Source organism: Myotis yumanensis, unplaced genomic scaffold (genome assembly GCF_028538775.1).
Source record: "Myotis yumanensis isolate MYYU_CA2020_CCGP unplaced genomic scaffold, mMyoYum1.0.hap1 SCAF_24, whole genome shotgun sequence".
NCBI lineage: Eukaryota > Metazoa > Chordata > Mammalia > Chiroptera > Vespertilionidae > Myotis > Myotis yumanensis.
This window is the reverse complement of record NW_027223775.1, coordinates 6,419,138-6,446,694: the sequence shown is the minus strand read 5'-3', so window position 1 is coordinate 6,446,694 and position 27,557 is coordinate 6,419,138. Positions and strand designations below refer to the sequence as shown.

General features: G+C 38.1%; 1 protein-coding gene across 7 annotated transcripts in view; it reads left to right on the top strand.

The window, feature by feature from the left end:
• LOC139000587 (lysine-specific demethylase 6A-like) overlaps positions 1-27,557 on the top strand; it is a 266,067-nt gene that overhangs the window by 220,544 nt on the left and 17,966 nt on the right. For all 7 annotated transcript variants that reach the window (XM_070402728.1, XM_070402727.1, XM_070402726.1 and 4 more), the window contains 3 exons: positions 14,544-14,608; positions 14,683-14,757; positions 16,060-16,208. In XM_070402728.1, coding sequence (XP_070258829.1) covers positions 14,544-14,608; positions 14,683-14,757; positions 16,060-16,208 — 289 coding nt within the window. The remainder of the gene's footprint in view (positions 1-14,543; positions 14,609-14,682; positions 14,758-16,059; positions 16,209-27,557) is intronic.

Genomic DNA, 27,557 nt, shown 5'->3' with positions numbered 1-27,557 from the left:
GTGCCACCCCCTGTCATGCACAGAGCAGGGCCCATCAGAGGGGTTGGGGCTCCATACCCTGTCACGCACAGAGCAGGGCCGATCAGGGGGTTGAGGAGCTCCCCTCTGTCACTCACACAATAGGGCCGATAGGGGCGTTGGGGCACCGCCCCCTGTCACACACAGAGCAGGGCAGATCAAGGGATTAGGGTGCTGCACCCTGTCACACACAGAGCCGCAGGACAATCAGGGGGTTGGGGAGCTCCCCCCATCAGGCACAGAGCAGGTCTGATCAGGGGGTTTGGGTGCCTTCTCCTGTCACACATAGAGTCGCAGGGCGATCAGGGGGTTTGGGCGCTGCCCCCTGTCACGCTGATCCCGGTGCCGGGAGGCCTCGCAGCTCCGCTGATCCTGGTACTGGGAGGCATATTACCCTTTTACTATATAGGATAGAGGCCTAGTGCACAGGTGCGGGCCGGCCAGGTGCACTGGTGGGGGCCGGCTGGTTTGCCCTGAAGGGTGTCCTGGATCAGGGTGGGGGTCCCACTTGTGTGCCTGGCCAGCCTGGGTGAAGGGCTGATGGCTGTTTGCAGCTGTTCACATCCCCTTCAGGGTGGGGGTCCCCACTGGGGTGCCTGGTTAGTCTGGGTGAGGGGCTGAGGGCCGTTTTCAGGCTGGCGGGTGACTGAAGCTCCCAGCCACTTTTTTTTTTCTTTTCTTTTTTATTCTGGGCCAGCTTTAGCTCTGAGGCTTGGCTTCAGCTCTGAGGCCTCAGCTGCTGAAAGCAGGTATCTGGTTTGTTTGGGTTCTATAATCGAAACACTGTTTCAACTCCAGCTCTGAGATTTTGGCTGGCTGAAAGCAGGTTACTGGGGTTTTGTTTAACTTCTATATTTGTAACAATGTTTCAAACTGCAAGCTCAGAGGCCGGCAGCAGCAGGCGGGGAACTTGGCTTCCTCTGTCACTGGAGCAAGCAAGCCTCCTGTTAGCTTCAAGCTGCCTGGCTGCCGGCCGCCATCTTGGTTGGTAGTTAATTTGCATATTGCCCTGATTAGCCAATGGGAAGGATAGCGGAGGTATGGCTAATTACCATGTTTCTCTTTTATTAGATAGGATGACAAAATCTTCCATTTTGGAATATTGTGTTTTGTTGGATTTTGTCTAATGCTTTTTCTGTGTCCATTGATATGATCATGTGATTTTTGTCTTTCAGTTTGTTTATGTGATGTGTCACATTTATTGATTTGCGAATATTGTACCAACCTTTCATCCCTGTAATAAATCCCACTTTCTAATGGTATATGATCTTTTTAATATATTACTTGATCCAATTTGGTAATATTTTGTTGAGGATTTTAGCATTTGTGTTTATTAGTAATATTGGCCTGTTATTCTCTTTCTTTGTAATATCTTTATCAGGTTTTGGAATTAGGATTTGCAAGTGTTCCTTCCTTTTGAATTTTTTGGAATAGTTTGAGGAGGATAGGTGTTAAGTTTTTCTTTGTCTGGTAAAACTGTGTGAAGCCATCTGGACTAGGGCTTTTGCTGGGAGATTTTTTTATTATTTCTTTATTTCATCAGTTGTTATTGGCCTATTCAGGTTTTCTGATTGTTCCTGATTCAATTTTTTACGCTTATATTTCTTTAGAACTCGCCCATTTCATTCACATTGTCTAGCTTGTTGGTATATACTTGTTCATAGCATTTTCTTACAATCCTTTGTATTTCTGTGGTACCAATTATTTCTTCACTTCTTTCATTTATTTTTTTTAAACCTCACCGAAGGATATTTTTCTGTTGATTTTTAAAAAGAGTGGAAGAGAGAGAAATATCTATGTGAGAGAAACACATGGAATGGTTGCTTCTATACACACCCTGACTCAGGAGGCGCCTGCAACCTCAGTACCTGTGCTTAACTGGAATCGAACCTGGGACCCTTTAGTCCACAGGCTGACACTCTATCCACAGAGCCAGACCAGCTAGGGATCTTTCATTTCTGATTTTATTTATTTGGGCCCTCTCTCTCTGTTTCTTGATGAGTTTGGCTAAAGGTTTGTCAAACTTGTTTATCTTTTCAAAGAACCAGTTCTTGGATTTACTGATCTTTTGTATTTTTTTTTCCATCTCTATATCATTTATTTCCACTCTGATCTTTATTATTTTTTTCCTTCTACTTACTTTAGGCTTTTCTTATTGTACTCTTTCTAATTCTTTTAGTTGTAGTGATTAATAGTTTATTAGAGCTTTTTCTTATTTCTTTCGATATGCCTATAGTTCTATGAACTTCCCTCTCAGGACTTTTGCTGTGTCCCACAGATTTTTGGGTTTTGTGTGTTCATTTTCATTTGTTTTCAGGAAGTTTTTTATTTATTTCTTGATCTCATTGATAACCCATTCATTGTTTATTAACATGCTATTTAGCCTTCATGTGTTTGAATGTTTTTGAGTGCTTTTATTATAATTGATTTCTGGTTTCATACTGTTGTGATCTGAGAAAATCCTTGATATGATTTCAGTCCTCTTGAACTTGCAGAGACTTGTTTTGTGTCCTAACATGCAGTCTGTCTTTTTTAGTATCGCATGTGCACTTGAAAAGAATGTATATTCTGCAGCTCTGAAGTCTAATGTTCTGTAAATGTCAGTTAAATCTATCTGTACTAATATGTCATTTGAGGTTGCTGTTCCCTTGTTGATTCCATTTTTTAAAAATATTTTTTGTTTGTTTTTTGTAGAGAGAGAGAGAAAGGGAAGAGGAAGAGAGGGAGAAGAGAGAGAGGAGAGAGAGAGAGGAGAGAGAGTGTCACTAATATCAGAAGGAAACATTCATCGGCTGCCTCTTGCATGCATCTGTCAGGGATCCAGCCTACATCCTGGGCATGTGCCCTATCCTCAGATTGAACCTTGGGTGCCCAACCATGAAGCCATACCTGGCCAGGACTCATTACATATTTAAAAAATTTTAAGGATGTTTCTTGGCCCAAAATGTGCTGTCTCTAATTCAGTGTTCCATGTGAGCTGTAAAAGAATGTGTGTTCTGCTGTTGATGTAGTAGGCTATAGTTGATCATTATATTCAGAAAACTGGTGGTACTCTTAAGTTCCATTCTATCCTTAACTGACTTTGTACTAGTTACTACTATATGTATTTCTAATGACTATTTAAATCTTCAACTCTAGCCGAAACCGGTTTGGCTCAGTGGATAGAGCGTCGGCCTGCGGACTGAAAGGTCCCAGGTTCGATTCCGGTCAAGGGCATGTACCTGGGTTGCGGGCACATCCCCAGTAGGAGATGTGCAGGAGGCAGCTGATCAATGTTTCTCTCTCATCGATGTTTCTGACTCTCTATCTCTCTCCCTTCCTCTCTGTAAAAAAATCAATAAAATATATTTTAAAAAATAATAATAATAAATTTTCAACTCTAATTGTAGTATCAGTTTGTGTCTTAAGTATTTTAATTCTCTATTGTTAGGTCATAGACGTTAATTTTGCCTTTCAAAGAATGTATACTTCTATCATGGTCTACTTCTTTCTGATATTTTCTTGTAGAGCAGCGGTTCTCAGCCTGTGGGTCGCAACCCCTTTGGGGGTCGAATGACCCTTTCACAGGGGTCGCCTAAGACCATCGGAAAACACATATATAATTACATATTGTTTTTGTGATTAATCACTATGCTTTAATTATGTTCAATTTGTAACAATGAAATTGGGGGTCACCACAACATGAGGAACTGTATTAAAGGGTTGCGGCATTAGGAAGGTTGAGAACCACTGTTCTAGAGTGTAATCTGGAATTAATATTAATATTAACTACTCTCACTCACTTTACTTTGATTACTGTTAGCTTTCTTTATTCATTTACATACAGATACATATATATTAGTTGGTTTCTTACGACGCACATGTATTTGGGTTTTAGTATTTTATTCACTCTGACAATCTCTGTCTTTAAATAGGTGTATTAACATTGACCATCATAGTGATTATTAATTTTGTTAGGTTAGTATCTACCATTTTGTTACCTATTTGTCTTTATTTATTTATATTTTGTTCTAACTTTTTATCCCACTGTTTCTGTGTCTATAAATTTTAATTACGCATAATATATTAATCTATTTTTTCCTTATTATATGTTATACTTTAAAAAAATATGTATTTGTTCTAGGGTTTGCATCACACATTTACAACTAACCCAACTTCACTCTCAGATATACCACTAGAGATTCAAGCCTAGTGTAGGTATTTTATAAAAACATAGTATTCTTAATTTTTCCTCCTACTCTTTGAATTACTGACCACCAGGGGCAGACACTCAATGCAGGAGCTGCCCCCTAGTCGTCAGTGCGCTCCCACAACCAACCTCCCGTGGCTGGCCAGCTTCTCGCCGTCCCTCTCCTGAGTCAGCTGGCCCTGGTCTGCCCTGATCGGGACTGGGTGAGTTGGCCCCATTGGCCCTCTCACCAGCCAGGCCTAGGGACCCCACCTGTGCACGAATTTGTGCACCTGGCCTCTAGGATACACAGAAGAATGCATAATGAACACCTTGTTGCTATTATTTTTAACTAACTAATCTTTTAAGTCAATTAAAAATAAGAAAAATCTTAGACCACTGTCTTACATCATACACAAAATTGAGCTCACAATGGATTAAAATGTTGACTATAAGACCTGAAAGTAGAGAAACTTCTGGAATAAAACATAGGGTTAAACCCAATGCAGTTATTTTTAGCAATTCTTGTTTTTTTTTATTTGGCAGCAAACATTAAGACAACAAAAGCTAAAATGAACAAGTGGGATTACAACACACTGAAAATATTCTTTTTAAAAATTATTTTTATTGTTGAAAGTATTACAATACTTTGTGGGTTTTTCCCATTGACACCCTCTACCCAGCACACGCCCCTCCCAGGCCTTCATTACACTATAATCTCTGTCCATGGACTATGCATATTTTCATATAAGTTCCCTAAATCTCTCCCCACCCACCATTCCCACCTTTTGTCAGTCTGTTCCAGGCTTCTAAGTCTCTGGATCTCTTTTGTTCGTCAATTTATTTTCTTCATTAGATTCCACATATGTGTGAATCACATGATACTTATCTTTCTCTGACTGGACTATTTCTCTTAGCATAATACTCTCAAGGTCTATCCATGCTGTTGCTAATGGTAAAAGTTCCTTCTCTTTCTTTCTTTCTCTTTTTTCTTTAACAACCGTGTAGTATTTCTTTGTATAAATGTACCGCAGCTTTTTTATCCACTCATCTGCTGATGGGGCACTTGGGCTGTTTCCAAATCTTAGCTATCTATAATAATAAAAGCGTAATATGCCATTAGACTGGACCCCCGAATGACCTCCGGATATCATTCTGGACAAAGCTACAGCAGGGGCCGAGGCAGAGGCAGTTAGGGGCGATCAGGCAGGCATGTAGAGTGGTTAGGGGCAATCAGGCAGGCATGCAGAGTGGTTAGGGGCGATCAGGCAGGCATGCAGAGTGGTTAGGGGCAATCAGGCAGGTAGAGTGGTTAGGGGCGATCAGGCAGGCAGGCGAGTGGTTGGGGGTGATCAGACAGGGAGGCGAGTGGCTAGGGCAATCAGGCAGGCAGGCAGAGTGGTTAGGGGCGATCAGGCAGGCAAACAGGCCAGCAGTTAGGAGCCAGTGAACCCAGATTGGGAGAGGGATGTCCAAATGCCAGTTTAGTCCCTGCAAGATTGGGCCTAAGCTGGCAGTCAGACATCCTTGTGGGATCATCGGATCGTGAGTGGTTTCAGATTGTGAAAGAGTGCAGGCCAGGCTGAGTGGACACCCTCCCCCAACCCCCCAGGCATGAATTTCATGCACCGGGCCTCTACTGATGGGGCACTTGGCTGTTTCCAAATCATAGCTATCTATAATAATAAAAGCGTAATATGCCAATTAGACCAGACAGCCAAACGACCTCCGGATATCATTCTGGACGAAGCTACAGCGGGACCCGAGGCAGAGGCAGTTAGGGGCGATCAAGCAGGCATGCAGAGTAGTTAGGGGCAATCAGAGTGGTTAGGGCGATAATGCTGTTATGAACATAGGGGCGCATATATTCTTTCATATTGGTGTTCTAGGTTTCTTAGAATATATTCCTAGAAGTGGAATCACTGGGTCATATTGGAATTCCATTTTTATCTTTTGAGGAAACTCCATACTGTTTTCCACAGTAGCTGCAGCAGTCTACATAGACCACCAACTTACATCATATGCCATAATAAATTCAAAATGGATAAAAGACTTTAAGTCGTGAAACCATAAAAATCTTCAAATAAACCATAGGCAGCAAAATCTCAGACATCTCTCGTACGAATATGTTTGCGTATACATCTCCTTGGGACAAAGGAAATTAAGGCAAAAATAAACAAATGGGACTACATAAAAATAAAAAGCTTCTGCATAGCAAAAGAAACCATCAACAAAAGGAAAAGAGAGCTCATTGCATGGGAGAACATATTTGCCAATGATATATCTGATAATTACTATCCAAAATATATAAGGAACTCATACAACTTAACAAATGGAAGGCAAATATACAATTAAAAAATGGGCAAAGGACCTAAATAGACACTTCTCCAAAGAGGACATACAGATGGACAAGAGACATATGAAAACATGCTCAAAGTCACTGATCACCAGAGAGATGCAAATTAAAACAGCAATGAGATATCATCTTGTACCTGACAGAATGGCTATCATCAACAAACGACAAGTTTTGGTGAGGATGTGGAGAAAAGGGAATCATAGTACACCAAAAATGTTTTAAACAGCAAAGTAAACCATACAACATGAAAAGACAACTTAATGAATGGGAGAAAACTTTCAAATCTTTTATTTGAAAAGAGATTAATAATTAAAATACAGAAAGCACTCATATTACTTAATAGGAAAATACCAAATAATCCATTTTAAAAACAAGCAAAGACTCTCAATGGACATTTTCAAAGAAGATATGAAGGTGGCCAACAGTTTCATATATAGATCATTACTGAACAGGGAAATTCAAATCAAAACCGTAATGAGAGCCAGCTGGCCAGTGTATCTCGGTGGTTGATCCTTGACCTATGAACCAGGAGTTCATGATTCAATTCCCAGTCGTGATGCATGCCCCAAGGGCCTGCAGGAGGCAGCCAATTAATGCTTCTACCTTATCATTGATGTTTATATCTCCCTCTTCTTTCCCCTCTGAAATATATATATATATATTTTATAAAAACTATAATGAATTATCACCTCATACCTGTTAGAACAGCAATCTTCAAAAGGACAAGAGATAAGGGGTTGGAGAGGTTATAGAGAAAAGGAAATCTTGATCATGGTTGGGAGAATGTAAATTGATAAAGCTCCTATAGCAAACTGCTTGTAGGCTCCTCAATAAAACTAAAAATAGAACTACCATATTACCCAGTAGTTGTACTTCTAAAATATATCTGAAGGAAATAAAGTCACTATCTTAAAAAGTTATCTGTACCTCCTTGTTCACTGTAGCATTTATAATAGCCAGGACATGGAAACAACCCAAAATGAAGAGGTAAAGAAATTGGTGTATTTGTACACATACAAAGAGACATATGCAGTTTATCCTTAAACAACTTGGCTTTAAATTGCACAGGTCTACTATTTGTGGATTTTTTTCATAAACATAAGGTAGCCCTCTGCATTTTCAGGTTTGTACCTTCTGATTGAGTTAACCATAGATTAAAAACTGTATTTTTTTTTTACATGAGGTTGGGAATCCAGAGATGTGGTCTATTGACTTAATGCATTACTTTACGCAATTATAAGGGATTGGTATTTGCAAGAGTCATGAATCTTTCACATATATTAAAGCACAACTGTAAAGTTATGGGGGACTCAAAAGTTATTTAGGGTGTGGGGGTTGGTGCACTTACTCCTTGGGCATTGTTCAGTCATTTGTGACATCTTGGATGGGCCTTGAGGATGTTATGCTAAGTGAAAAAGTCAAAAGATGACAAATAATCTTTAATCTTATTTATATGAGAAAATAAAAATAAACCAAACTTATAGAAAGGTTGGTGGTTGCTAGAATTGTTGGTGGAAGGAATAGGTGAAGTGGATGAAGGTGGTCTAAAAGTAAGAAGTCCTGAAGATGTAAATAAAATATAGTGTAGTGATTGTAGCTAATCCTATATAATAAAAGGCTAATATACAAATAGACTGAACAGCGGAACAACAGAACATCTGAACAACCAGTCTCTATGATGTGCACTGACCACCAGGGGTTGTGTGCAAATCATTCGGGTGTTGGCTGTGGTGGGATGGTGGAGCAGGTGGAGCAGGGGGCACCAGACCAAGGGTGAGGCATTGGTTGCTATCTTTGGGGTGAGCCTCTAGTGGTTACTGAAAATTCTTTGCTCCCGCCTCAGTCCCATCTGGCACTTGCACCTGCTGCTGGTGCCAGCCCTGCTCATACCCGCTGCTGGTGCCCAGTGCTGGCCACAATGGTTCGGGCACCATCACTGGGTGCAAGCTGTGGCTGCTGGCCCCAGTCACCCATCAGGGCTTCTCCACCTCCCCCTGCTCCTGAGGGATGATCGGGGCTGGCAACCGCCTCTTGCACCCATTGCAGGCGCCGGACCCAATTGCTTCACACCTTCAGTGGGTATGAGTGGGGCCGGCACCATCAGTGTGTGGGAGCAGCAGCAGCGGGAGCGGGACTGCCAGCAGACAGAGGACCTAGGGCTGCAGCAGGAAGGGCCGGGTGGGGAGCGGAGGATGGGCCTAGACCCGCCCTTGTACCCATTGCATCCTTGTGGCCCACAGTTCCTTTCAAGGTGCATGAATTCATGCACTGGGCCCCTAGTAATGTATATTGGAAGGTTACTAAGAGAATAAAGTTTTAAATTCTCATTGCAACAAAAAGTTGAAATTATATGGAGGGGGGAGAAGGGAACATATGTAATACTTTCAACAAGAAAGATTTTATTTAATAAAATTGTAAACATGTTAATAACGTCATTGTTTTAATCCCTCAATTATATACTTGTATTACATCATTTGTTGTACACCTTATGGCACGCTGTATTTCATGTCAATGTATGCATATCAGTTTCTGACCTATGGCAATTTTATTTTGTGAAGATCGATTCAAGTTTTTTGGTTGTTTTGTTCTGTTTTGTTTGGCAAGGTAGTATTTTTAGCAATAATCTCTAAATTTCTGTTCATCTAAAAATGTCTTTATTTTTGTTTCACTCTTAATGTATAATTGTTCTGGGTCCAGAATTCTAGCATGTTTTTCCCCCTTTTAATTCTAAATATTTCACTCTTCTGTCTTCCTTTCTGAAGAGAAATTGAGTGTAAGTCTTATGCTTGATCCAGGATAAGTAAGTTTTATTGTTGTTATTAATCCTCACCCCTGGATTTCTCCCAAACTCACCCTCCCCTGTGAATATTTTTTCCATTGACTTAGAGTGAAAGGGGGGAACTTTTTTTTTAATATATTTTATTGATTCTTTACAGAGAGGAAGGGAGAGGGATAGAGAGCTAGAAACATCAATGAGAGAGAAACACTGATCAGCTGCCTCCTGCACACCCCTACTGAAGATGTGCCCGCAACCAAGGTACATGCCCTTGACTGGAATCTAACCTGGGACCCTTCAGTCCGCAGGCTGATGCTCTATCCACTGAGCCAAACCAGTCAGGGCAAGAGGGGAACATTTTTGTTCTGAGGTCAGAGTCTTGTAGACAGCATATATGTGAGTCATATATAAGTCATGTTTTCTTATCCATTCAGCTACCATATGAATTTTGATTGGACCATTTCATCCATTTACATTTAAGGATATTCTTAATATAAACTTGTTTTCATTGCCATAGGTCAGAAACTGATATGCATACATTGACATGAAATACAGCGTGCCATAAGGTGTACAACAAATGATGTAATACAAGTATATAATTGAGGGATTAAAACAATGACGTTATTAACATGTTTACAATTTTATTAAATTGCCAATTTTATCCTTTTTGCCTATGTTTCTCTCTCTTTCTTACTTTTTCTTCCAATAGTCCCTCTAACATTTCTTGCTATGCTGATTTGGTGGTAATAAATTTCTTTTGCCTTCTTTTGTCTGTGAAACTCTTTATTTCATCATCTATTTTTTGAATGATAACCTTGCTGGATAAAGTTGTCTTATTTTCAGATCCTTCCCTTTCAATACCTTGAATACTTCATGTCATTCCCCTTAGACCTGTGTCTGGGCATGAGCCTCTTTGGGTTCTTCTTGCTTGATACTTTCTGTGCTTCCTGAGCTTGTTTGACTTTTTCCAGCCCTTGACCGGAATCGAACCTGGGACCCTTGAGTCTGCAGGCCGACACTCTATCCACTGAGCCAAACTGGTTAGGGCTCTTCATTCTTTTAAATAGGGATTTTCAGTTGTCTCAGCACCATTTACTCCATGCATTATATCAGCAGCTTTGTCAAGAGGTTTTTATTCACACTTTTTATTCACAGCTCATAGGTTAGGGACGTTTTTGGCCAATATTTCTACAAACAGGTTCTCTATCCTTTGCTGACTTTCTTCTCTTTCTGGTACCTCTATGATGCCAATACTGTTTCATTTAATGTTTATCTGCACCTCCTATTGTAATTGCCTTCTGATTGTACATTTCGTGGGTGGGCTCAGTCCTCAGGCTGGCTGGCTATGAGGCTCAATCCCAGATAGCTGTTATACATGTGCTGACAGAACAAGACAAGATAAAACAGGACCAAACTGAATACAACACAGACAAATAGAACAAAAGCTAATAATAAGAACCAAAACAACCCTACCACCAACCAAAAGCATAAGGAAAGAGAAGATAAAGAGAAATAAAAGGGAATATTATAATACAAGTGACCAAAAAGAAGAGAAGAAAATGACGGGAGAATGTGAAAGAAAAGTAAAATATAAGAAGAGGATGTGTGTGTGTGTGTGTGTGTGTGTGTATAATTTTAAAAGGTAATAATAATATATGGAATAGGAAGAGGAAAAACAAAAAAAGAAAAGAAAATTTAAAGAAAAGCGAAAAGTGAAACGAATATGGGAGAAAAAAGCAGTAATGAAGTGGAATCTAAAAACAAAAAAGATTATATACAAAGTAATATTAAAGAAATATGAAGAGAAAAACAATTTCCACAGATTTTGGTGCTTAGATATAAACCCTTTGGATCTCCTATTTGTGCAGCTTGTTGGATGTTGTCCAAGACCGGCCTGTTGATGTGCTGGTCACAAGCCTCCAAGTTGATTCTCTGGTGTTATCAATGTCAGTTGCTAAAGCCAGGCAGCCTAACACTTGTCAGAGCATAGTCCCAAACAGTACAGTTGGTGGGTCCTCTGAAGCCCAGAGACTGTATCTTTCTTGGGTCTCACCCTTTGAATGTCCCTGCTCTGAGTTGCTCTCCCATCTCCCATGAATCTTCACTCTATGAGGGTTTCTGGTACCTGTCAGGGTATGGTTTAAGGTGTTGAAGGTAATGCTTGTAAACTGTGGGAGAGGGGATGGGCACTTCATCATTTAGGCAGGACTGGGCTGACAGGCTGTACTCACTGAGGAGCTGCATCGACTTCCCTGCAGAGCTGTGGAAGGGCTCAAGCACACCCACCCAGACAGAAAACTACCAGGTGGACACTGTTGAAACACCTCATTTCTGGTTTCCTGGCAGTCCATTGCTGCCACTCAGAATAGGAGGGGATCAAAAAAAACAAAACAGCCCTAGATGGTTTGGCCTCTGGACTAAAGAATTTGATTGTAGTCAAGGGCACATGTCTGAATTGCCAGCTCCATCCCCAGTAGGGGGCATGCAGGGAGGCAGCCAATCAATGATTTTCTCTCATAATGGATATTTCTAATTCTCTCTTTCCCTCTCTGAAATCAATAAAAAATATATTTAAACAAACAAAAGCAAATATAAAAATCAGACCCTCTTGGCACTTGAATTTTTTGCATAGGCCTCTGTCCTTGAACAGGGTTTTTGCTGGTCAGTTGTGTTCCCGGACCTGCATATTGAACCTTACTGGTACAGATTTGTAGCCCCAGGACATTTGCCTTTCATTGGGATCAACAGCAGAACAGGGTAGATGTGACAGATTTTTCAGGTTGGGCCAGGGTTCCTTTAGTGCATTTATGGAAGGGAGGTAGGAAAGTCCGGTCTCTTTTTCCTCCTAGGCACACAGACTAGCCTCCCCCCAGCTATCTTGCTTTCTGCCCAATGTTCTACCAGGGGCTAGAAGCTATCTCTGAGTCACTGTTGGTTGTACCTGTTAGCTCCCTTCACACCAAGCTCTGCAGTGTGGAGCTTTGCTGTTTGGCCATTCCCCCCAGTCCTAGATTAGGTCAGTTGTCCTTGATGCTGTAACAAAGAAATTGCTCTTTATTTGGGCTTTTGCAGTTTGAGCTTCCAAGGTGGACTTTATCTCTACTGCTTCCCGCCCAGTGCTACATGAATTCCCATCCCCTTCTCTGTTTTCTGAGTTGGGGATACTTGCATGGGCTTAGATTCTGTACTCTACTCTCGGGGGTGTGGGGGCATTGTTGCCACAATGTCTCTCCCGCTTACTAGCTGTGCTCTCCCTAGTTGACCCACCCTCTCTGCCTCTCCTTGCTTTTTTCTGTGTTCTCTGTTCACAGTATTTCAGGTCAGCTTCACTTCAACTAGTTTTTCATGCCTGATGTCCGGCAGTTCGGTCACAAATACCTCTGGTCTTGGGAGCAAGGAGTGGGAGGTTCCACCTATTCTGCAGCCATGATTATTCTTCATTCTTTTCTTTTTTTAAAAAAAAATATATATTTTATTGATTTTTTACAGAGAGGAAGGGAAAGGGATAGAGAATTAGAAACATCGTTGAGAGAGAACAATCAATCAGCTGCCTCCTGCACACTCCCTACTGGGTATATGCCCACAACCAAGGTACATGCCCTTGACCGGAATTGAACCTGGGACCCTTGAGTCTGCAGGCCGACACTCTATCCACTGAGCCAAACTGGTTAGGGCTCTTCATTCTTTTAAATAGGGATTTTCAGTTGTCTCAGCACCATTTACTCCATGCATTATATCAGCAGCTTTGTCAAGAGGTTTTTATTCACACTTTTAAAAAAAAACATTCAATGTCCTTACTAGTGCTATGTAAATTTTTATTATTGATATGGAATTTATTGTGTCAAAAACTTAAATTATGAAGAACTTCTCTAAGTACCAGTAATTTTATTAGTATGGTCTACACAAGCAGGGTCAGGTGACTGAACAAAATCATAATTAGAAATAGAAAATCTTACCTTTTTTCCTCAATATAATCTTTAGCTATGTATATTTGTATTTGTATGCCCTCGGTCAGTTTAGAATGTGTGCTTTTGCTTTGCTACTTGGGTATCTATAAGCGATTGTGATACTTCATTCCATAATCTCACTTTAATTTTTTTTCATTCTCTTTTTGAATATCTGGTAAAATGTTAAAAACTACAGATTTCATTCTTTGAGAAGAGTGTCAGTAAGGAAAAACATACCCTGCTTTTTGTTTTTGAAATAGGAAGAAAGTTTTTCTCTTAGGAGTATGTACTTGCAAAATATTTTAATCCTAAAAAAATTGTGAGGTTTTTAAAATATTATTTTATTTTATCTTTTAGTCCTCTCTCAAATTCCTTTGATACCATTTAAAATAAAATTCAGCCCTTCCCTAACCTGTTTGTCTCAGTGGATAGAGCATCGGCCCTTCAACTCAAGGGTACCAGATTCAGTTTCTGTCACGGGGGCTTATACCTTGGTTGTGGGCTTGATCCCCAGTGAGGGACATGCAGTAGGCAGTTGATTGACGTTTCTCTCTTACTGAAATTTGTATCACTCTATCCCCCTTTCTCCCTTTTTCTAAAAAACAATCAATAAAAATATGTTTAGAAAATAAAAAATAAATAACTTTTAAAATTATAAAATGAAATTTATCTTTAGACCACAATGAATGCATGTTTTTTTTATTTGAAAAATAATTGTGTTCTATAATATTGATTTTGTGGCTGATGGAAGAGGATGAGTATTGTGTTATTTGGGTTGCCTTTTCTTGATTCTTTACTTAATGTGGTCATTGAAAATATTTTTTATGAAATGTTTTTATAGAAACTTAGTTTTCAAAGTATAACCAAGTAGGTTATATGTAGACTAGAGGCCCAGTGCACAAAATTCATGCACTGGCGGTGGGGGTGGGGGTCCTCAGCCCTGTCTGCACCCTCTCGCAATACAGTAGCCCTCGGGGGATGTCTGACTCTGCCACAGAGGTGGGAGAGACTCCACCACTGCCACTGTGCTCGCCAGCCATGAGCCCAGCTTCTGGCTGAGCAGCACTCCCCCTGTAGGAACACACCTAGCCACCAGGGGGCAGCTCCTGCATTGAGCGTCTCCCCCTGCTGGTCAGTGCCCTTCATAATGACCAGTTCTGCTGTTGGGTCAATTTGCATATCTTTTATTATATAGGATAGGACTATTTTATTCACTTGTGTAATTAAAACAGTAGCCTGTGATGGAATACTATGCATGAATGTTTATTTAATCTATAGGAAGAAAATGAGAAAAGAATGCAACACAAGGATTATTCAGACAATGAATCTACATCTTCAGATATGTAAGTAACGTTAAGTGTTCAGTCAATATTTCTGTGCAAAAAGCATGGAATTAATTATTTTTATTTTTTTTAAGTTCTGGAAAGAGAAGGAAAGGACCTTTTAAAACCATAAAGTTTGGGACCAACATTGACCTTTCTGATGACAAAAAGTAAGTTTTCCAGTTCTGTTTATGTAAAGTAAAAATAGGATTGCAGGATTGGAAATTCCCTAGTAGTTACGTTTTTGTTTGTTTTTTATTCCTATATTTTTTATGTTGACATTAGTTAAAAAACCAGCATTTTAAAACTTCTTTATTAGGTTTTGAATTCGATTTTTTTTTTTACTTGAAGAATGCCAGAACATGAATTTTATAAATTTTAAAATAAAAATTATGTGTTTCATTTACATCAAGCATGTCAAACTCATGGCCCATGGGCCACATGTGGCCCACAATGAATATTTTTGCGGCCCAGCCATTATAACGGTATGTAAGAAATGTTTTAGTAAAAATTTCGCTACTTAATTTCTACAATATCCTGTTATACATAATTATTAATAACAAATACAACATTCGCTAATGACTGATTACTATAATCGTGTTGCATTCATTTCCCTTGCGTGCAGGCGCACCATTTCTCTCCACTAATACCAGCAGCGAATATTTTGGCAGCTGATTACCAGATCATTAGTCTTGTACTGACTTGTTTGATGTGTGCAACAGAAAATATTTCACTTTCAGAGAATAAGAAAAATAGTTTTATTTGTGTTACGCTTATTAATTTGTGCAATTATTCAGTGTCTGGTAAGTTAATGTTCAAGAAAAAATGTTAATTTTTATTAAAATGTTCTATTATTTTAACAATTACTCATTTATTCAGCATGTCTCTATTGAAATAGACCTACATTTCTATGAAAATTGAAGCTTTTTTTTTTGCGGCCCACATAAACTTAAACATTGTTTATTTGGCCCATGTTAGCCTTTGAGTTTGACATGCTTGATTTACATGATTATAATTTTTTTGTTTTTGTACAATTATCACTCTGTGTGTTTGAACTTTTTTAAAAAAAAGTTAAACATTTTAGGACTTTTGACGTTAAAAGTATAATAGAAATGTAATGTTTTCTGGTCAGATCACAAGATTTTTAAGACACAGTTAATTCTCAAATATTTGTAGCGAAGTTAAACTTTTTTTTTCTTTATTGATTATGGTATTACATATGTGTCCTTATCCCCTCATTGTCCCTGTTCCTTCTCCTCCCCCTACCTCCCCCTCCCCGCCCCAGCTCATGCCCTCACCCCCTGGTTTCTGTGTCGGTTGGTTATGCTTATATGCATGCGTACAAGTCCTTTGATTGATCTCTCCTCCTTACTCCCACCCTCCCCTACCTTCCCTCTGAGGTTTGAGCATCTGACCGGTGCTTCTCTGTCTCTGGATGCAAAGTTAAACTTTGATCTGTTATTTTATTTCAGGTGGAAGTTGCAGCTGCGTGAGCTGACTAAACTTCCTGCTTTTGTGCGGGTGGTATCAGCAGGAAATCTCCTAAGCCACCTTGGTCATTCTATTCTGGGCATGAATACAGTTCAGCTATACATGAAAGTTCCAGGGAGTCGAACACCAGGTTATTTTTATGGGCTAACATATCTTTGTATTTCAAAAGAAAGTGATAGTCAAACGTGACACATTTATATAGTTTCTGTTTATAATTATTTTATTCAAAAATTTTTAAATTCTTTCTAATTGGTAAAATATTTGTAATTATTCTTATAATTGATCTGAGAGTATTAATTTGTGTCTCATCTTTTTTATATGTAAACATCAAAACTGAAAAATATAACTTGGGAAGGAAGCAATAAATCACTCAGTGAGTGAACTATATTACAGCATTACATAAAGATTTTGTCTTGATCTCATTGATTGCAAGCTGACAGTTTTCCAATTTTTTTTTCACTGTAGTTACATTAAGAACTATATCATATTATATGAACTTAACATTTATATAATAAACGTTTTTTGGTTTTGTTTTATAATATACATACTAGAGGCCCATTGCAGGAAGATTCCTGCAAGAATAGGGCTTCCTCGGGCCTAATCCTGCAAGAATAGGGCTTTCTGCAGCCAGAGCGAAGCAGAGAAGGGAGCAAAACCTGCCCTCCGCTCCAGTGTCTGCTGCCTCGAGTCTGCTACTGTCTCCACTGCCTCGGCTCCCTCCCTTCTCCGCCGCTTTGCTCCCTTCTGCAGCGCTTGGCTTCCTTCTGCACTGTCTTCGTTCAGTCTTTGCTCCGCACCTACATATGCAAATTAACCGCCATCTTTGCTGGGTTAATTTGCATACTCTGATTGGCTGGTGGGCATAGCGGAGTGACACCAATTTGCATGTTTCTCTTTTATTAATGTAGATTTTTTATTGATTTCAGAGAGGAAAGGAGAGGTAGAGAGAGATAGAAACATCAATGATGAGAATCATTGGCTGCCTCCTGCACGTCCCCTACTGGAGATAAGCCTGCAACCCAGGCATGTGCCCTGACCGAGAATTGAACTTGGGACCCCCTGCTTCATAAATCAACACTTAACCACTGAGACACTCTGGCTGGGCTTTACTAAAAGTTTTTATTGAAAATATTTAAGTATGTACTAATATATTCTCACTTCTCATTTTACTACATTTTTAAAAATTGCAAATGTACATCTTTTAAAGCTATTCTACAATGAGATAATATTTTATTTTTAAAAATAAAAATATGTCTTCACAAATAGGTATTACCAAATACTGCTATCAATGTATGGGCATATATTATTTAATATATTAATTGGTTGTAACGTATATAAAAAGTTCTGTTAGCCCTGACCAGGGTGGCACCAAAGGGTCAGGGGCACATACCTGGGTTGCAGGTTTGATTCCCGACTCCTGTTGGGACTTGTGCAAGAGGCAACCATTCAATGTGTCTCTCTCACATCATTGTTTCTCTCTCCCTCCTCCTCTCCCTTCCACTCTAAACTATCAAAGGAAAAAATATCTCTGGGTGAGGATTAACCAAAAAAAAGTTCTGTATTTTTTTACTTGCTGTATTCCTTTCACATTTCATTGCACAAATGGCTTTTGCAAAATGGAAATATTCTGTGCATTGCCCTGTTTGAAAAATGGTTCTAAAGCTGTAGTGCTGCAAATTGTTGCAGGGATGGACATCTAGACTTTTGTTTAATTTTTAATACCACACAGAGTGTTTTAAGCAGCTTAATAGTACTTGCAGTGCCAAAAACATTGTCTTTCCTATCACTTTACTGTGTAGTATTGTTTTGCAATATAAGATTCTGGGGTTTTTTTAAAGAATCATAAAAATTGCAAAAAAATTAATGACCAATGACAGCAGCTGATGGTTGTTCTCATTCAAAAAAATTTTCAGTCTCAACCCTGAGTGCTAAGCCATAAGTGACCAGCTTCTCTTTCCAACAAGAATTCATGAAACTGATGTTCATTAAGTCTTTGAGAATGGCACACAATAAAGTATTTTGCATAAAGTATGTGCCAGTGAATAATAACATAATTAACCATAGACATTAAACACTTTACATTTTCATAAACTTTGTTAATATATCCAAGAAAGGCTTTTCTCACTTCATTCATATTTTTCCCACCATTAGTTGTAATATATCTTAGCAGATGCCTCTTCAGTAGTATTTAAAGTTTTTTCAGTTTCTTAGAAAATATTCCCTCTTGTAATGGTCCTGTGGAGACCACTTACAGAGGTGAATTCTTGAGTCACTTCACATTTGGGATTGACTTCTCAAAGAAACCAATTATATAGTATTAATAATCTGTTGACTTGTCAAGAGACAAGAAATCTGCTTGAAGTTATTTATTTTTGAATTGCATATTGATGCTTCCAACATCTTCGTTGAGTAATCTGTTCTCAACAAAAGGATAACAGTCTGGGACCATTTTATTTTCTCTAGAAGTACCCACTGCAACCAAACATGATTTAATTAACTCACAATCTGTAAACTGTTTTTTCTTGCCTGGCCAGAGATTTCATTTAGTCTTGCCTTAATTTTGTTTTAGTTTTTGTGAAGCAATTTTTTTTTTTAAATATATTTTATTGATTTTTTACAGAGAGGAAGGGTGAGAGATAGAGAGCTAGAAACATCGATGAGAGAGAAACATCGATCAGCTGCCTCCTGCACATCTCCCACTGGGGATGTGCCCGCAACCCAGGCACATGCCCTTGACCGGAATCGAACCTGGGACCTTTCAGTCCGCAGGTTGACGCTCTATCCACTGAGCCAAACCGGTTTTGGCTTTGTGAAGCAATTTAGCTTTAATGAAATACTATATTTTACATTTTTAAAATTTTCTGTCTATATATATTGTTAATCCTCACCCGAGGATATACTTTTCATTAAGTTTTAGAAAGAGTGGAAGGGAGGGGTGGGAAGAGAGACAGACAGAGACAGAGACAAACATTGATGTGATAGTGACATATAAATCTGTTGCCTCCTGCATGAGCTCTGAGGGGAGCCAGGGACCTAACCCATGACCTTTTGCTGCACAAGCTGATGCTTCACCATGTCCAGAGCTGAGAGATATATTTTAATGAGCATTTTAAATGTTTTTGCTTGTTTTTTTTTTTATTTCAGAGAGAAAGGGAGAGAGAGATAGAAACATCAGTTATGAGAGAGAATCATCAATTGACTGCCTCCTGCATGCTCAGTACTGAGATTGGAACTCGCAACTCAGATATGTGCCCTGACCAGAAATCAACCGTGACCTCCTTGTTCATGGGTCAGTGCTCAACCACTGAGTCAAGCTGGCTGGGCTCCACATGCTTTTAAAGTGTCCCATTTTCTTTTTTCTTTTAAATCATCACTGATTACATGCTTATTGATTTTAGAGAGAGAGGAAAGAAGTGGGGATATGAATGCAAGAGAAACATTGATCAGTTACCTTTTGTAGGTGCCCCAACCAGGGATCAAAATTGCAACCCAGGTACATGAGCTGATCGGGAATTGAACCCACAGCCTTTCAGTATACATGAAAATGCTCCAACCAACTGAGCCCAACAGGCCAGGACAAAAGTGCTACATTTGAAGTCTTTCTTATTTTGACATGATGGCTATACACGGTAATAAAAGAAAAAAATGTTGAAGTATGGATGTTACGTGTAGCAGTTGAAATGATTTTGCATTATAACTGTTTGCTGCATTTTATAGTTTGCCAGGCAATACAAGGCGATTAAAATGTATATGGTCTCTGTCACTCTGCTTAGTTCTGCTGTGTTAACATGATAGCACTCATAGACAGAGCATATCTGTGTCTTATATGATAGTCTTACCCATAAGAACAGGTGTTTGCCCTTTGAGCCATATTTGCCATGCCCTGATTTAAAATCTTAAAGTTTCATTTAACCCAAATATTTTCGTTAAATGAAAAAAAAACACATTCAAATATAACTCCCCCTTTGATAACCTTTGCATTGACTTGATATGTCATAAGTGATAGTTCATATATTTAGTCATTTGTAAGCTCCAGCCATTAGTCAATTAGGGCAAGTGATAGTTAGCAAACAACCAGTTCAGCCATATACTAATGTCTACACACACAATCATCCTCTTTTTGTTTTTGCTGCTTACAGTTGTTATCTGCAGCAGCTGTAGTTTGAAAATCCAATTATTTGCTTCTTCAGTATATTCTCACTGTATAGTGCCAACTGATTAAGTTAGGTTTTGCATATTTGTGAATGAGTTAAGCTTCCAAAGTTTCCTATTGGAATTTCCTGTGAAAGTTTTTGGAAGAAATATTTAAAATATCAGCATTTTCGGAACAAGAGAGAGAGAAACATCACTTTATTATTCTACCCATTCCTGCTTTCATCAGTTGATTCTTGCATGTGCTCTGACCAGGAATCAATCCCAGAATCCTGGCATATCGGGGTAACATTCTAACCAACTGAATTAGCTCCTCAGGGTTTTTTATGTATAGTTAGATATAGAGTCCATTGGTTAGAATTTTTACTTCTAGGCTATAATTGGAAATTCACTTTGAATTGGCCATCATTGTAGTTACTATTGAGCAAGAATTTTTTCCTCTCAAGTTTTTTCTTCCTCCTATTATATACCATTAAACTGGATCTATTAAGATTTATTTTAATTATCTCATTCAATTTGAAAGACTTCTAAAAGAAAATATTTGAAAATGAAAGAGAAATTTTAAAAAGCCTTTTTTCTTTAAAATTTGGAAGGCATATCAAGCTTAATAGTATATGTCTTCGTCATTTGTGCCTAAAAGTGCTTGAACTTTTTTATTTTTTCATTTATGGATTTCACTTAACTCTAAAAGTATTGTTAGCATATTATACTATATTAGTTTTATGTGTTTCAATGGCTTATTGTTTTGACATTTAAATACCTTACGATATGATCACCACTTCGAGTCTATTAATTACCCGTTCAGCTACCACACTCCCCTTCACTTTTTTTATCCATGTTCCCAATGTCCTACCCTCTAGCAATCAATAGATTGAGATGGATATACAATTAGTAATGTTAAAAAGTGAGTTTTTGTTTTTATCTTTGGGTGTTTTTTTTAAATTTCACATATAACTGAAATCACACAGTATTTGTCTTTTTTCTGTAGGTACATCCATGTTGTCACAAATGGCAAGAGGTCCTTATTTATTGCTGAACTCTAATATGTGTGCAAATGCACACATGTGCACATTATATTTTGCCCATTTTTTCTATGGATATCTGTATTACTTTAATCTTGGCTAACATATCTAGAGCTCTTTTTAATTTTTTTGACAAAACTCCATACTGTCTTCTATAGTTACTGCACCAATTTACAATCCCACCAGCAGTGCATGGGGCTTACCTTCCTTCCACATTCCTGCCAACACTTGCTTTTTTTTTCCTTTTTTTTCTTAATGATTAAGGTATTACATATGTGCAATACTTGTTTTTTATAATAGTCATTGTGATAGGTATGAAGTCCTATTTTGTAGTTTTGATTTGTATTTCTCTGATGATTAGTGATGGTGAGCATCTTTTCATATATCTACTGGCCATCTGTATGTCTTTGTTTGAGAAATGTCTGTTCATGTCCTCTGCCCATATTTTGATGGGATTATTTATTTTTTTGTTATTGAGTTGTATGAGTTTCTTATATATTTTAGATATTACCCCTGAAATTGGATATATCATTTGCAAATACATTTTCCAATTCAGTAGACTGTCCTTTTGTGGTATCCATCACTGTGCGGAGGCTTTGTACTTTTTATTTTTAAATTTATTTATTTATTTGCACGTATCTGTCCAATTTTCCTAATAACATTTATTGGAGACTGTCTTTACCCCATTGCATATTTTTGCCTTTTTCTTAAATTAATTGACCATATAAGTGAGGGTTTACTTGACTGCCTATTCTTTTCCATTGTTCTATGTCTGTATCATACTGTTTTGATTATTATACCTTTGTAATGTAGTTTAGTCAGGGTAAATATATCTCTTTGTTCTTTCTCAAGATCATTTTGGCTAGTAGTAGTCCTTTTGGTTTCATATAAATTTGAGAACTTTTCTAGTTCTGAAAAGAAGCCATTAGTATTTTGATAGGGATTGTTTCAAATATGTAGATTGCTTTGGATAGTATGGGCAATTTAACAGTATTAATCCTTGCAATCAGTTAGCAAATTATATATTTTTCCTTTTCTTCCTTGTCTTATAGTTTTCAGAGTACAGATCTTTTACCTCATTGGTTAAATTCCTAGATATCTTATTCTTTTGATAGCATTGTAAATGGGATTGTTTTCTTAATTTCTCTTATTATTGTTCATTGTTAGTGTACAGAAATGTGGCAGGTTTCTGTACATTAATTTTGTATCCTGATGCTTTATGAAATTCATTTCTTATTCCAAAGATAACTTTTTTATATGTATTTATTGTGTGCAAATAATGACAATTATTTTCCAATTTACCTTTGTTTCTTTTTCTTGTCTTGTCTAATTACCTTGTTTAGGTAATTAGAGTAATTGAGTAATAAAGGGTGGGGCAAAAGTGGGTTTACAGTTGCTCATATGAAAAAAAATAATACAATAATCCTATATAATAAAAGGCTAATATGCAAATTGACCAAATGGCATAATGACTGGTTGCTGTGACACACACTGACCACCAGGGGACAGACACTCAGTGCAGGAGCTGCCCCCCTGGTGGTTAGTGCACTCCCACAGGGTGAGTGCCACTCAGCCAGAAGCCTAGCTCACAGCTAGCGAGGGCAGCAGTGATGGTGGGAACCTCTCCTGCTTCCGCAGCAGTCAGACAGACATTCCTTGAGGGCTCCCAGACTGCGAGAGGGCGCAGGCCAGGCTGAGGGACCTTTCTCCCCCGGGGCACAAATTCCGTACATCAGGTCTCTAGTCTATATACTCGTAATAAAAGCCTAAGCGACCGTTATGGCGGAATGACCAGAACGACCGGTCACTGTAGTGCACACTGACCACTAGGGGGCAGATGCTCAACGTAGGTCAGTGGGCTCCCACAGGGGGAATACCACTCAGCCAGAAACTGGGCTCACAGTTGGCAAGCACTAAAGGAGCAACACTAAGGAGCAGTGAGCCAAGCGGTAAGGAGCATCGAGCAGGTAAGGAGCGAGGGGTCCCGGACTGCAAGAGGGTACAGGCTGGGCTGAGGACCTCCCACCCCCCATTGCATGGGCCACTAGTTAATAAATAATTACACAAGAATAAACTCTTATGTTTCACATATTCCTGACTATACACCGACTTTTGCCCAACCCTGCATTGTTGAGAGTGAGCATCCTTATCTTGTTCTGATCTTAGAGTAAAACTTTCATCTTTTCACAGTGGAATGTGTGCTGTTAACTATCTTATATAACTTTATTATTTTGAAGTAAGGTTCCTCTTACCTATCTTAGTGAGGGTTTTTAAAATCATAAATGGATGTTGAATTTTATCAAGGGCTTTATCTACATCTATTGAGATCTACTAATTTTTATCTTAGGTGTTGTTGATGTGGTATATAATGTTAACTGAATTGCATATATTGAGCCATCCTTGAATCTTTGGTATAAATCTTATTTGATCAAGGTCTATAATCTTTGTAATGTATTATTGAATTTGATTTGCCCGAATTTGTTGAGGATTTTGGCATATCTCTATATCTATATCTATATCTATATCTATATCTATATCTATATCTATATCTATCTATATCTTATCTACATATCTCTATATCTCTATCTTTATCGCTTTTCTATCTCTATATCATCTATATCTATATCTATATCTATATCTATATCTATATCTATATCTATATCTATATCTATCTATATCTATATCTATATATCTAAGCCTAAGTGACCGTTCAACCATTCAACCTATATCTATGCACACTGATCACCAGGGCCATATGCTCCGATTGGTAGGTTAGCTTGCTGCTGGGGTTCATCTAATCAGGAATGGGCGAGATGGGCCAGACATGCCCTGGAGCCCTCCTGTGGTCCCTTCCCGGCTCGCCAACCTTCCACATCCCTCCCCAGCCCTGATTGTTCATCAGTGGAGTCCCAGATAGCGAGAGGGCATAGGCCAGGCCGAGGGACCCCACTAGTGCACGGGTCCTCTAGTATATTCATAAGGGATATTGGCATGTAAATCTTTTTTTGTAATGCCTTTGTCTGTTTTGGCTTTAGGGTAATGCTGGCCTCATAGAATGAGTTTGAAAGTGTTCCTCTTAAATTTTTAGGAATTTTTTGAGAAGGACAGTTACTACTTTTTTTGATTAGTTGGTAGAATTAACTTGTCAAGCTATCTTTCCTGGACATTGCTATGAGGTTTTTTTTTTATTACCGCTTCAGTTGTTAATCAATCTGTTCAGTTTCTTTGTTTCATCTGTTTCAGTATTGGCAGCTGTATGTTTCCAGAAATTTATTTATTTTTCCAGGTTATTCAATTTGTTGGCATGTATAAATTGTTCATATTATCCTTTGAAAATCCTTTATTTTTCTGTTGTATCAGTTGTAATCTCTCCTCTTACATTTCTGATAGTAGAGGCCCAGTGCACATCACAGCGAGCAGTTGAGCAGCCCTTAGCATATCATTAGCATATTATGCTTTGATTGATTGAATGGCTGACTGGACACTTAGCATATTAGGCTTGTATTTTATAGGATTATTTATTTGAGCTCTCTTTTTGTCTTGATGAGTCTGCCTAAACTATGTTGATAGTTTCATTACTCTCCATTTTTGTTTTAGTCTCTGTTTCTGCTTTGGTCAATTATTTCCTTAATTTTGCTCATTTGGATTTATTTGTTCTGTTTCTAGTTCCTTTTTGTGTTGTTTATTTTAGCTTTTTATTTTTTATTTATTTTTTATTTCAGAGAGAGAGAGGGAGACAGAGATAGAAACATCGGTGATGAGAGAGAACCTATGATTGGCTGCCTCCTGCACGCCCCCTACGGAGGATCAAGCCCACAACCTAGGCATGTGCCCTTGACCAGGAATTGAACTGTGAAGTCCTGGTTCATAGGTTGACTCGCAATCACTGAACTGCACTGGTGGGACTGAGCTTTTTCTTGTTTCTTAAGATAGATGTATATAGCTATGAATTTTCCCCTTAGAACTACTTTTACTCATCTTTTAAATTTGGGGGAGTTGTGCTTTCCTTTTTGTTTGTACCTAGGTGTATTTTATTTTCTGTTTGATTTCTTCTTTGATCTATCAGTTGTTCAGTCACGTTGTTTAGTGTTTATGCATGTGTGCTTTTTCCGGTTTTTGTCTTATAGCTGATTTCTAGTTCCATTCCATTATGGTAAAAAAAAATATGCTTGATGTGATTTCAGTCTTCTTGAGTTTATTGACTTGTTTTGTGGCCCAGTGTTTAAACAATTTTGAAGAATGTTCCATGTGTACTTAAAAAAATTAGTATTCTGCACTTTTGGGGATGCAGTATTCTGGTAATTTGATGTGATCTAACATGACAACTAAGGCCATTGTTTTCGTATTAATTTGCTGTCTGGATGATCTCCCCAATAATGTTAAAGTAATAGAGTAGTAAATTAGTAGAATAGTAAAGTAGAGAGTAAAGTTCCCTCCAGTATTATTGCTGTTAATTTTTACCTTTGTGTTCATTAATATTTATTTTAGATACTTAGGCACTATTTTGTAGTTCATAGACATTTATAATTGTTACTAGTATATCCTCTTGGATTGACACCTTAAAAAATTGTGTAATGTCCTTTTTATGAGTATTGCTACCCCAACTTTCTTTTTCATTCTGTTTGCATGAAATATCTCTTTTGATCTCTTCATTCAGTTATATGTGTATCTCTCCATCTAAAATGAGTCTCTTGTACACAGGATAAAGATACTTTTTTTTTAATCTATTCTGCTACCCTATGTCTTTTTTAATTTTTATTTTATGTTATTTTACTTTTAATTACAGTGAATGTTCAGCATTCTCTGTTAGTTTCAGAGGTACAGCATAATATTTTTTTAAAGATGTTTTTATTGAGTTCAGAAGGAGAAAGGGAGGTGGGGAAAATATATACATCCATGAAGAGAGAGAATCATTGATCAGCTACCTCCTACATGTCCCCTACTGGGGATAGAGCCTGCAATCAAGGCATGTGCCCTGACCAATCACTGAGCGATATCAGTCAGGCTGTTAAAATATTATTGATTATATTCATTATGCTGTAACTTACATCCCTGTGACTATTCCGTCTTTTGAATGGAACATTTTAGTCTGTTTACATTTTAAGGTCTGTTTACATTTAGTCTGTTTACATTTTAATTCATAGGAATGTGGCTCAGTGCCCCCCCTCCCCTCCTTTTTTTCTTTTGGTGGTGGAAGTGTTTTTTTTCTTGATCTCTTTACTTTTGATTTGTTGGCTTTCTTTAGTGTTTTGATTGGATTCCTTTTTCTTTGATTTGTATATTTTTTATTGTTGGTTTAAAGTTACCAGGAGGTTTATAAAATCCTTCTATATTTATAGCAGTGCATTGTAAGATGATTGGCATTTAAGTTTAAACATATTCTAAAAGCACACTTTTGATTACCCCTTTCCATACTTTGTGTTTTTGATGGTATATTTTATATCACTTTGTTTTATTTCCTGATTATTGGAGTTACAGTGACTTTGCTACTTTTGTCTTCTTTTATATTCGCTTTTTAGCTACTTTACTATATTCTGTATTTGCTTTTATCTATGAGATTTTTCTTTTTTGTATATTTTTTATTACTGGTTAGGGTCTTTTCTACATAAAGAAGACCCTCTAATGTTTTATGAAGTGCTAGTTTGGTGATGATGAACTTCTTTAGTTTTTGCTTGTTTGGGAAACTCATATTTTTTCCTTTAATTCTGAATGATCACCTTGATGGGTATAATATTCTGCATTGTAGTTTCACACCATGCCCCTTCTGCCCGCCCCCCCCCCCCCCCCCCCCCCCAGCATTTCAATTGAAGATATTTCCTCCCACCCCCTTCTGGCCTGCAAAGTTCTGCTCAAAAATCAGCTGATAACCTGACGGGAGCTCCCTTTTATGTGACTTGTTGATTGACTCTTAGTACCTTCAAGATTATCTCTTTATTTTTAACTTTTGCTATTTTAATTACAATTACCCACTTGGTATGAGTCTCTTTGGGTTCATTTTGTTTAGAACACACTGTTTGCTGGACCCGGATGTCTCTTTCCTCCCCCAGATTAGGACAGTTGTCAGATATTATATCTTCAAAATACACTTTTTGCCCCTTTCTATCTTGTAGGATACGTATAAGGCAAGGTTAGCGTGCATATTTGATGTACTGATTGCTCTCATGCCCTAATCTATTTTCATTAAAAAATATATTTTTTTGCTGCTTTGATTGGGTGATTTTTACTATTTGTTTTCAAGGTTGCTAATCCATGTAAAGTAACTAGTCTGTTGTTTATTCATTCTAGTATGTTTTCCATTTCAGTTA